We start from the raw sequence: 12222 nt of genomic DNA, 5'->3' as shown, positions 1-12222 counted from the left end.
CCTTGCTGAGAATACCCCCTCTTATGGGGGATTTGAATCAGTCGTAGGAATTAGACGAGTCGCCTATCCCCCAGCCTCCACTTTTTGACTACTTGAAATTCTGGTGCCAGAACAATCTACCCTTCTGTCCACGCCCGTATTTGGAATCGATCATCAAAGGGAAGGACCTGGCAGGTAAAGAGAATTGCGGCTGTCCATCAAGGTCCTGTTTCATCCACAGCGGACACCAATGAACGGTCCCTTCGCTGCAATTCCTCGTAGAAATAATGCACACGCATGAGAGAGAGAGAGAGAGAGAGAGAGAGAGAGAGAGACAACAAAACACCCTCATCCAAAATCTCTGCAAAATAACAGAACCTTCTTCCCTAGGTACACGTTTAGACATTAAATGCATAATCACCACAAAATAACAGATCTTCTACCCTTTGTTTATACTTTCAGAGCATCAAATGCTCCACCCATCATATAACTTGGTTGAGAAGAAACGTTCTGTTCATAATCAAGCCAACTGTACAACAATCTAACAACACCGATAGATATACACGTTCAACCTCTCTGGAGAATTTCATCCCAAACCATCTGAATGTCCGAGAAGTAGTAAAAAAAAAAACAAAACATATTACAGATCCTTTAGGTCCATCTCCCCCACTTCATGTATAAAGGGGGGAAGCTGATGGCCGTGGATACGATGCTTTTGTGTGTCCTGTTTCATCTAAGCTTCTTCTCCGAGATTTGTGCACATGGCTGCCACTGAGGCTTTGACCATTTGCATCTGTTCCGGCATGCGGGCTCCTTGCAATGTCTTTGGCATCCTGCAGCTGCTCCAGTGCTGCCACCACCTCATCCATGTCAGGCCTGTGCTTGGCTTCTGTGGATATGCATTGGAGCGCGAGAGTCGATGCTTTCAGAGCTCCATCTAAAGAATACTGTCCTTCAAGCCGGGAGTCCAAAACGCGGAAGATTTTTCTCTTGTGGGTCAGGTAGGGCCTGGCCCACTCTACCAGATTGTGTTCCCCAGTTGGACGGTTCTTGTCGATTGCACGTCGGCCGGATAGCATTTCTAGAAGGACAACTCCAAAGCTATAGACATCACTCTTGGCAGTCAGATGACCTTCCACAGAAACAATGTATGCCGATCAGACTGGGTAATCAAATGGCTTTCTATAGAATTTGAGAGTGGATGGAGTAATTCTGCATATGAGAAATCTAAGTGGAGCTAGACCATGGTAACAGATGACCACTGTAAATCAGGCCATCCAAAATCATAGGGCCCATCATTTATCTTTTAGTACTGGGCTTTGTTACTGTATCGGGATGAACACCCAAAATCGTGCTGATTGATGATCTCAACCATCGACCTGGTGTCTATCACATTGGCACCTAAAAATATTATGGTTTAGGGTTTAAAATTCAATGAGAAAATCAGATGGTGAGCATTGCTCAATCAGTATGGTTTTTGCACCATTCTCTATCCCCAACAAGCACAAGGATCTGCATGAGTGTGTGCCACAGGGACAGGAGATGAGTCACTAACATTTCAAAAATCACTAGTGCACTGTCACTGTATACTGGCCCCAGTGGCATGTTGGTTCTGCATACTTTTTATTGCTCCTAGCTATAAAGTGCAATCTATCTAACGTGTGTTGCATTTCATGTCCAGCATGCACTAAGGCTGTTTCAGCAGGTAGCACAGCCTTTCATCTTTCTTAAGCTCTCCTTGAAAAATTAGCCACAAGACTTAATTCACTACTCTAGCCCAATTCCTAATCTCAACCCTGGTTTAAAAAATCAGTGTTTTCACAAGCTGCATAAACATAGCCGATGAAAATGGAGAATATAAGATAAAAGGAAGATGCATGGAAGCCGGAGAGACGAACACAGATGCAGGCATGCTTGAAGAAAAAATGCATGGAGGCATGCAAATGTGGCTATAATAAAAGGGCCAGGACAGTCTGAAAAATACCTGTGGCAAGATACTCCGGAGCTGCATATCCATAGGTCCCCATGACCCTAGTAGAGACATGGCTTTTGTCACCTGTTGGACCATCCTTTGCCAACCCAAAATCGGAAAGCTTGGCATTGTAATTCTGTAATTTGAAGGAGAAAAGGGAAGAGGTTGAGAGAACCGTGAAGCATAAATCACCATTAAATAGTAAAAGATTTTTTCAGTCACGCACTGAATCAAGCAGCACATTTGAGGTCTTAAAATCGCGATATATGACTTTTGTTTCGGCACTGTGGAGAAAGGCAAGACCCTTTGCAGCCCCCAGAGCAACCTTCATCCGGAGGTTCCATGAAAGAGGTTGAAAGTAAGAACCCCCTGCATCCATGTTGTCATTGAAAACATAAGAGGACTAGTGGAAACACGAGAGATGCGTATAAAAAGCTGGTTAGAGAAGAATATAGAGAACTTACTCCTAAAAAGATGGTTTTCCAAACTTCCCCGAGGCATGAACTCGTAGACAAGTAGCCGTTGTTCATCCTCTAGGCAGTAGCCAATCAGCTTCACAAGATTAGGATGGTATAGCTGGCCCAGATAATTCACCTCTGCCTATGGAATCACAAATACCACTAAGATTAAACAATTTCCACATATGAAAATTCGATTACAGAACTGACAGTAATTTGGAAAGCCATAGATTTGTACAATGGTGTTGGGCCAGTGGTCTGATCCCAACCGGGTGCGAAAAGAGTCCTGATATGCCATACAGTACAAGCGGAGCTCATGGTTTGGTATACAGACCATTGATCTAATGGGCCCCACCAAAGATCAAGGACGCCCCAAAATTCTTTATGATTGGATGATCATAGGCATCCAATCTTTAACCCTTTTTTCCAGACACTACAGGCTCTGATGCTTCAGGATTTGGGATCCTATAATTCTTCAAACTGAACTACATAAAGAATGTCAAGAAATGGCAGATGGCACTCACCAACCATTCCTTATGACCCTGGTAACCTTCCTGGTTGAGCCTCTTCACAGCGATAACCACGCCAGTGCCAGGTTTTGTTGCAGCAAATGTATGCTCATCAATCCAACCCTTGAAGACTGAACCAAAGCCACCTTCTCCCAACACACTGTCAGGGCGGAAATTTCGGGTGGCACTTTTGAGGTCGGCAAAAGAAAAGCTCTTCACATTGGAAGACTGCAAGATCTCGCCTTCGGTTCGAGGAGTCGCAGGCACAGGCGTTACTGAAACCTTGCTGCTTGAACCACTTGTATCATTTCCATCTCTGCTAACATACCTCGAATTGACCCCTACACAATCCAAGAACAGAAGCATAAAGCGTGATCAAAATCTCAACTTCAGTAACAATGGGTAAAAAAGGCCACACTTGCAGAATAAACCTCACAAAATGAAAATCAAATCCACATATTCCTGTAAAATCTGTTGAAAAACAGAATTTTCAAATCCTCAAGCCAACATTGACACATCACAACTCGTAATCCATATCAATGCATAACCAGATCGATGACCTCCCAAGAATAAATCAATGTAAGTTCGATATAAGAAACAAATATATCAAGTTGTAGAAATTCTATCACACATTGCAAGGTCAGAAACAGAATAAACAATTTTCAGTTGATCTGAGAGGGGCAATAAGTGATCCTCACTTTCACAGTAGAAAGCCCTGACCATGTCAAAATTGGAAATTTTCAAAAAAATCCGTCTTGAAGGCACAATAAATTAACAAACTGAATTCGAATCACTAGAAATTGCAATTTTCAAAAGAAAAAAAAAAGGAAGAAAGAAACAAAAACTGGAACCAAATCCTTGTAGCTGCAAATCCAAAACAAATCCTACAAAACTAGCTTTCTTGCAACAGTCCAACTGAGACATACATCTCAACTACTTGATAAAAGAGTCAATTTCCTAAGAATATCCACAAAAAGAACAGAAAATCCTACTCAACCATACATGAATTGCTTCGTATAATTAAATTACATTACAGAACTGTAATGGAACCACAGAGTTCTGCTATAACATACTTGGATTACCAATATGCAAAACATCAATCAATTAAACAAAAAAGTCTGAAAAATCATGTTCATCATCATTGTGGCAGCACAAGGCAAACATTTACAACTATCTGAAAGTACATTTGATACTGTCATAAAATGCATGAATTCAACATATAAAACTCAAAAACCACATCAATTCTGTAGTTCAAAGCAAATTGTAAGAAAGTCACAATAAAGTGTTCAGATCTTCACCAAAATCAAAACCAAACCATTACAAGAATACCAAATGCCAAATTTTAGGAAAATTCACATCAAATTGCTCCAAAATGAAGAATCAGTAAATCAAAGCTGAATCATCAAAACAATACCGGAGTCCATGAAATTAGTCTGTCACAGCCATAAAATTAAGCAAATCAAAACAGAAAATCCAACAAAATCCAGAGTTCCAAGAAAATCCCTGGAAAATTACAACAAAATTCACAAATTCTTAGCAACAACTGAATTCATATCGCTGCCAAATGCTGAATTTTGGAGAAATCTAACTAGAAAAATGTAATATTTTGCAAAATCAAACTCAAACCAATCCAAGACGGCAGAAAAAAAAAAAAAAAATCAAACCGAAGAGGGCAGAAACAAGAATCGAGTTGATTTCCTATTGCTGCAAAATGAACAAATTCAGTGGGCAACACAAAATAGCAAGAAATCAGCAGCTCCAGGCAAACCTGATGAAAACTGCAACAGAATTACTGCCAAATATATGATTTCAAATAATTAAACTAACAAATATATAACATTTTGACCGAAAAACAAGATCAAAATCACTGCAAAATAGCATAATATCAGCCAATGAAATTCAAACTGCTGGAAAAAAAAAAAAAAAAAACCCAAAATCCTAAAAAATACAGCTCCAGCAGCTGCTAAAATGCACAAACAGAGCATCAAACTCAAAACCTCACCAAACGAAGCAGCTACTGAAACACACAACAAAATCTATAGCTTTACGCAAAATCAAACTAAAAAATTGCAGCAAAGTGCAGATCACGAATCAAATTGAAAAGAAAACATTCCACAAATTTCACAAAAGCTGGAAATAAGATAGCACAATCTCAACTAAACCAGCTCAAACAGCTTGAAAACACTAAATCCTGCCAAAATTCAGTTCTGAGAACCACAAATGCACAAATTCATCGAATCAAACTTCAAAAAAAGGACCGGACAAAATCATCAGTTCCGACAAAATCTCAACCATCAATCACCAAATCATGCATCGAAAACCGCTACCTGAAGTCGGATCACTGTGCAAAGGACTCTCCGCCTTGATCCGAGTGCTCCAGCAATTCCCCATCCAAAGAAAACCCTCCAAAATCGATTTGACCCACCAACCTCCTCCCTAAAAATACAAAGAAAAAGGGTTTCAAACCAGATCCGTGAAAGCAAGCAAAGATGTGTTGTGGAAAATCGCTTTTCCGTAAAGTAGGGCTTCAGACCACGGAATTGAATGCTTTAACCAGAAACGAATTAAAAAGTAGAAAGTACAAGAAAAATCACCTCGATCTGGAGAACTCGAGCTGAGGAAGCTGTGGATTTAGGTCCTGATTCAATGATTCTGTTGAGATTCGGAGCTTCTCAGAGAGAGAAAGAGATGGTAGGGCTTTCCTATGCTTTGACCTGACGAGCGAGCGAGCGAGCGAGAGAAAGAGAGGAGTTTTGATGGCGGGCGATGGTCTTGGTTCTCATCTTCTTATCTCCTTTTTATATCCTCGTGGATAGTTTTGGCCATTTCAACGCGGTCTTGGGAAACGGGAGAGAACGTGTGATCACCAACCTGCTCGCTCACGTGAGATGGACCATCACTCTTCGCAGTATACGTGACATAATGAACCACCTGTTAGAGATCCGTGACGTTCATCAGATAGATATCTGATTATTCCTTATAAAAATAATATGGATCATTATTCATTTATGGTCCATTATTCATTATATTAACCATCTATTTTATCTTACGATTGTATACTAAATGATATCAGAACTGTCAGTATGAGTTACTATAGCGTCAAACGTCTGATGAATGGATTGGATATCTTAGGCATGTCTCATTCAGCACGTGTACCGCGAAGACTTTATGTTTATCTCATGCGAGGGAGGATGCTTCGCAGTCTCTGGGGGAGTTGAAGGTGGATGGAGCTGGTGGCGGCTTCAGTAGTCATTGGCCGTCGGATTTAGATGGACGGCGTATTGATACCGTTCATCGAGGATGGCGGAAATCTAGCTAGAACTATTATCACGTAACAGAAAGGGACGGTGGAGCTGGGCTTCTGTAGGGATTGACCGGGCTTTTGTCATTGTGTTGTTTGGAAGGGGAACTTAGAGGGCCCGGGCTTGAGAATGTACGGATAAAAACTACCGATCCTTATCAAATGCAGGGACCATAGTTTGGTGATCCAGATCGTTGATTTGATGGGCCCAATTTTATTTGATCATGCCCTTAAAATCCCCGACGTCGAAAGATTATAGACAGCTAATGTGGACCATTTATGTGTTTTTTGTTTCCCATACTCCAGACCACCGATCAAAGGGTTAGGATTGTCAAATCCTCTTGACAAAAAGCCCAAGGTACGGTTGCATACGGTGTACTTTTTGGACGGACAATATTCAACGAGCTAACTATCAACGGCGGAAAGTTGCACTTAAGAGGCTATCATGTCCACGTTATTGACAGACTTTTCAGACCTGATCTCGATGGATCGTTGAGATCATGATCTTGAAACAATAGCAGTGGGGCCCACTTTCGGACCATGCTCCGAAAAGCATGATATAGCTACTGGGTTGATAAAGGAACTCTAAGATCAGACAGGCATGGGCCCAACAACGAAATCCCTGATAATGAAGATTAGGCCCATTTGGACGGTCGTGATCGAAAGTAAAAATCCGCCGTTGGGCCCAGTTGAGAAAGCCCAGTAAGCACACGGTACGGTCATAACGTCATAACATGGACTCTAGAAAAGTCTCATTCCAGTTTATCAGCTAAAGCAAACCGTTCAGAAAAATATATCATATGGTTTTTTTCTCGTTTTGGATTGTATTTTTTAATATATTTAAAAGTTCGGATAGTTATACACTGAACCTCAGTGTATAAACTCCCTCTGCCCCAGACAGGCGCCCATTCCTACCAACGGATGTCCTCGAATCAATCGCGACCATCCAATCCACTCCATTGGATAATCCTATCCGTTCAATGGAAGCTTGGTAGTGAACGCTAGTTAAAACTCATGTGCAATGATCCAGCAAAAGGTCCCTTAATTCGACGGTGAGGATAATTTGAAGTCGAGACGTTGTATCCATCTACACGCATTTTCGTACAAGTGAGGCCAACTGATCATCGATCCAGACCATACATGTTCAAATATATCAGCCGTTAAATACTTGAACTTTTTAAGTTGCTGCTGTATTTTCCCTTGAATTATCTATTTATGGGCCACCAATGAAGGGTCAGGAATCTCTAAGGACAATAGGGACGATAAGATCAACGATATGGACCACTGAAAATAATAGATGGGAACCGCTACTGGATTGGACGACCGAGACCGACAATACACCCTAATTTTAGTATATCGCTTCCAGACAATCTTTCGTTCATTTTTTAATTCCTGCCACGGCAAGAAAGGTATAACCCTTTTTTAATAATACATGGTTTGACTTCTAAATCTGCACGCAACTTTCCTTATTCCCGGGGTTACACCGGCTCTTCCGTAATCCGCAGTTCAGTGGGGCCCACCAAGATTTGTTTTGTGTTATATCCAAATCCGTCCATCCATTTCTTCAGATCATTTCAAGATATCATCCCAAACATCAGGGAGAGCCAAAAATAAATTGGGCAACATGAGTGAGGATCGAACGGTCACTGTTGAAACCTTAGTGGGGTCACAAAAGTTTTTGATCAGGGTTATACTTGTAATTTACCTTCATCCAGTTGGGAATGACCTTATGAACGGGTTGGATGGAATCTAAACATTGTGGTCGGCCCCAAGAAGGTTTCAACAGCGGGTGTCTCCATCCACACTGTTCCTTATGGTGTGGTCCACTTGAGCTTTGGATTTCCTTGATTTTTGGGTTCACAAACTAAAATGAGCTGAATAAAATGATGGTCAGAATGGATATAACACAAACATAGTGGTGGGCCCCACAGAGCTTTGGATTGTAGGGGAGCTGTGTAACCATAGCTACATTCAAGTCGCAGTCCCGGAGATTAAGCTAATTATCCAATATTAATTAAAGTAGCTCCAAGTGTAAGAAAACAAAAAGTAATTAAAAATCGAACTGCTTGATTAATAATCAACGACTGTCTGGGCACATATGCTAGTTTTACACCACTTAACAATTGTTGGCGACTCATCCTCCTCGCATGCACTGATGATATAAAACTATCCAGACCATTCAAATTTTTGTTTTACCGTGGATGAATTATATCTATAAAATGGAATTGATAAGGCAGTATTAACCATTCAATAGGTGCCATCGAATTAGTCGCTAGAACAAAAGAAATGATTGATCAAATTCGAAGAAGAAGTAGATGGTTCTGCTTCATCTACAAAAGTTTAAGGAAATTGGATGGTCTGGATTTCTATAAAATTGTGACATATGTGAGCTTGAATACTCACCACCGTTTTTAAGATGGTGCAAAACTAACACAGGAGTCTAACGGGTAACGAATCTTCGGGTGGTTGAGACTACCGGACGCGGTTTGGCTAGGTGGCTAGAGGTCGGTTCTCTGTGGGCGCCACCATGATGTATTTGTTTGATCCACACGGTCCGTCTATTTTTTAAGATCATTTTAAGGGTGCATATAAAAAATGAGACATATATAAATCTCAGGTGGATCATACCACAGGAAAACAATAGTGATTGAATGTCCACCGTTAAAAACCTCCTATGCCACTGCAATGTTTATTTGACATCCAATCTGTTGATTGGGTCATACATATCTAGATGGAGGGAAAAAAAAACAATTATCATCTAAATCCAAAACTTTCTGTGGGCCCAGGAAGTTTTTGATGGTGAACGTTCAATGAACTACATTTCCTGTGATATTGCCCATATGAGATTTGAATCTACCTCATTTTTTAAATAATAGCATAAAATAATCGGAAAAAATGGATGGACGGAGTGGATGAACTATATACATCATGGTGGGGTCCACGGAACACCGACCACTAGCCGTTGGCTGGTAAGCGAAACCGGGTCCTCGTCTGCCAGCTTGCGCCGGGAAGTCCATAAAGGAAGCTATTGTGCGCCGCGGGCACAGTAAACACCCACGTGCGATTTGCAGTGCGCTGGCACTCGCGACTCGTGCCGTCTGAGGCTGTTGACCGTTTCAATAGGATTGCCTCGAAGTCTCCAACCATTATTCTGCAAACGGCTATTCGCGCGAAGGCAGACGCAAGAGTCTAGTCGTGCATTCGCGTGCCCACGTAGCACAGCTGTCCGACGTCGGCCACCAGGTCGGGCTCCTGCGGACATGCATACGAGAAAATCAGGACGGTCCATTTTAGGGGAGGGCCTGCGTGAAAACAATGGCCGGTTGTGATTCACTGTATATCTGGCCAACACAACGGGCCCATCAGATGAATTTGGTATATCTTGGAGGGTTTTGCCACAAATAACCTCCTCAATGATCCAAACCATTCATTTGAGGGATCACATTTCAGACAATTGGAGAATCTGAGCCATCCAAATGTTGCCCTTCAAACAGATTAGATCTTTCACAAACAACATTTGTAATCGAATTATTGATGGACGGATGGCGAGAACTGTCCAATAGGGATGTGTAATGTAACATCCAGTTTAGATCCTCAAATCCTCCCCATGAATGGCTTGGATGACTGGATCGTCCTTAATGGTGAGATTTCTGGGATACAGTCCATCCATGAAAAGGCCCAGGATGACGTCCCATATCTTTTTAGAGAAAAATAAAAGAAAGTGGACAAACATATCATCCTAACCATTTGAGTCAAAAGGAAAACTTTTGAATGAGAGGCTTCCCACGGTTTTCGGAACGTGGTGATCTTTCGCCGATTACATTCAGATTATATTGAAATAACGTTTTTTGGACGAGGCAGCTGGATACCTCGTGCACCAAGAGTCGCGTGGGTGATATCCACACCGTCCATCACTAATGTATTGGTTTAGAATTCGGCTATGTCTTGTACGTGTGTAATTGGCGAATTAACTGCAGTGTGATTGAAACGAAATGCAACTGACTATTAGTGTTGATGCAAAAATCTGGTTCGTCCTCTTAGACCTTCATATACCTGCACGGAAAGAGGACAAAGGAGACCCTGGCTTGAGCAGAGGACCCTCCGATGCCAAAGTCAGGCCTGGATTCTGGGTCTAAATGTATTGAGGGGTTTTGAGAAAGAATTTTTGCCTTACCTCACAAGACGATGGAGGTTCCTCTTTTATAGCTGCTGGAGCATTTAATCGTACGAGGATTCTTCTCCTGATATCGTGGGCGGGATCCTCTCCTGGTATCACGGAGACAGGATCGTGCCCATCTCCAGCCTTCATCCGATCCCGTGAGCTTCGGGGTCGGGGATCTTATCCCAAGATATTCGGGATGAGGCTTTATCTTGGCTGGCCGATCTGATAAGAAGATCGGCCCGATGCATGCCCGGATTGCTGATGTGTCGTCCGAACCGACTTAACTTCTGTCTCGGTTTAGTGAACCATGCCTCGGATCTGACACATCCTTTGGCGACCCGAGGCATTAAGTCCGAGTCTCCGAACTCTGTATCTTTTGTCCCCAACAAGAAAGAAAAGAGGAAGTTGATTCTTTCTAAAGAAAATTGGATGACTAAAAATTTTGCACAAGTGTGATATAATAAGTAGTCATTTAATGCATTCTGTGTCGCCTTTGACGGGAGACGGTTCAGTTTCTGACATCGCATGCACCGACAGCCGTCAAATCGCTCATCCCGCCAATGAGGGTTGGACACGTAGCAAGGGCATTATTGTCATCAGTCAACGTGCGCCACGTGTCGAGTGGGGGAGTCGATGCAGGCGTCGAATCATTTTTCCATTAATTGCTTCCGCCACATGGCAATCTTATAAAATGGTGGGAGTCCCGCATTTCGGACTTCTACTGCCATTCCTGCTTTGCATTTCCTTTGGAGCTTTTTCGGTCTTTCGTCTTCTTCCTTTCCTCTTTCTTAACTGTCAGCGGCTCCTTTCGCCATTTTCGTTTGCCTTCCTCCCTCCAGTGAGTCTCCCCTTCCTCTTTATTTAGTGATAATGGCGGCTAGAGGTTCTCGAAGTCCCCAGGAGGGAGTTTCCGGAGATGAAGGCGAAGCGCAACGTCTTTGGAATGTTGCGGAATCGCCTTCCTTACTGACAGAGATAGCAGTTGATGCGAACGCTGCTTTTCTTTCTGAGAGGGTCACTGAAGCTCCGGCGGAGCGCCCTGCTTCCGTTGATCCTTCTCGTGGTGGGTCGTCTTTAATAACCGGCCCAGGAAGGCCTAATTTTCCAAGGGACATGGAGGAAGAAGAGGAGGAGGAAGAGGAAATATTGATTACCGAGGGAACCTCTGGGCCGGTTCCTGTTGATAAGTCGGCACACGCCGAGTCTGAATGAGAAGGATCAGGGGATGATCTAAGCGGTCCGGTTCCTTCAGTTTTAACTGAGGCGGATTTAGACAGAATCCGAATCGGGTATCACATCCCCGAATCGGTTATCACTTATCTCCCCCGTCCGAATGACTTGCCGGATCGTCCTCCTGCTGGGGCGGTCGCGATCTACCAAGTCTCGATGCAATGCGGCTTGCGTCTGCCCCTTCAGGCCATTGTCTGGGGAGTTTTATCTCGTATTCAGATTGCCCCGGGGCAAATAGTTCCAAATGGGTGGAGGAACTTATTCGGGTGTGCGGTGTTGTGGGCTGAGATGGAACAGCCACCGCTAACAGCCGACGAATTTCTCCACTTATACCAAGTGCGCGTGAACCCGAACTACCCCGGCTTTTATGTCTTCGCTGCTTGGCGGGGCGGAGGCGGCTCCCTAATAACTAACCCTCCCACTTCCAATAAACATTGGAGAGAACGTTGGTTTTGGGCCTGCGGTCGCTGGGAGACGGCTGAGTCCGGGTCCTGTGAGGCTCGTGTTCCTCGGGCGTTCCAGAGAGCAGGTGACTTGGGTCTTCTCTCTTGCCCTTCTTTATTTTTGTAATATTCTGAGTCTGACGGATAGAACAATAGATATTAGAAGAA

The 12222-nt window shown here is 43.0% G+C and overlaps 1 protein-coding gene across 2 annotated transcripts; it reads right to left on the bottom strand.

Annotated features, from left to right (window-relative positions):
• Positions 1-315: 315 nt before the first annotated feature.
• Positions 316-5706, bottom strand: LOC131243733 (receptor-like cytoplasmic kinase 176). 2 transcript variants are annotated; one of them, XM_058243266.1, is made up of 7 exons: positions 5513-5704; positions 5246-5354; positions 2934-3259; positions 2416-2551; positions 2178-2320; positions 1964-2087; positions 316-1111 (listed from the first exon to the last, which is right to left on the bottom strand). In XM_058243266.1, the coding sequence occupies exons 2-7, from the start codon at positions 5307-5309 to the stop codon at positions 651-653; spliced, it is 1254 nt and encodes a 417-aa protein (XP_058099249.1). In that variant the 5' UTR covers positions 5310-5354; positions 5513-5704; the 3' UTR covers positions 316-650. The 2 variants fall into 2 exon arrangements, with proteins under 2 accessions (XP_058099249.1, XP_058099250.1); XM_058243267.1 differs by lacking the exon at positions 316-1111 and adding an exon at positions 1118-1804 and having other exon boundaries at positions 5513-5706.
• Positions 5707-12222: the final 6516 nt, after the last annotated feature.

Source organism: Magnolia sinica, chromosome 4, assembly GCF_029962835.1.
Source record: "Magnolia sinica isolate HGM2019 chromosome 4, MsV1, whole genome shotgun sequence".
NCBI lineage: Eukaryota > Viridiplantae > Streptophyta > Magnoliopsida > Magnoliales > Magnoliaceae > Magnolia > Magnolia sinica.
This window is presented reverse-complemented; position numbering and strand designations above follow the sequence as displayed.

What these genes read in the sequence shown, in the direction of transcription:
- LOC131243733 (XM_058243266.1), bottom strand. Translation starts at nt 5,309, where the DNA reads ATGGGGAATTGCTGGAGCACTCGGATCAAGGCGGAGAGTCCTTTGCAC. An exon ending in GCACAGTGATCCGACTTCAG is followed by an intron (nt 3,260 to 5,245) that starts GTAGCGGTTTTC and finishes TGGATTGTGTAG; the next exon opens with GGGTCAATTCGAGGTATGTT. An exon ending in TCCGGAGTATCTTGCCACAG is followed by an intron (nt 1,112 to 1,963) that starts GTATTTTTCAGA and finishes TTTCTGTGGAAG; the next exon opens with GTCATCTGACTGCCAAGAGT.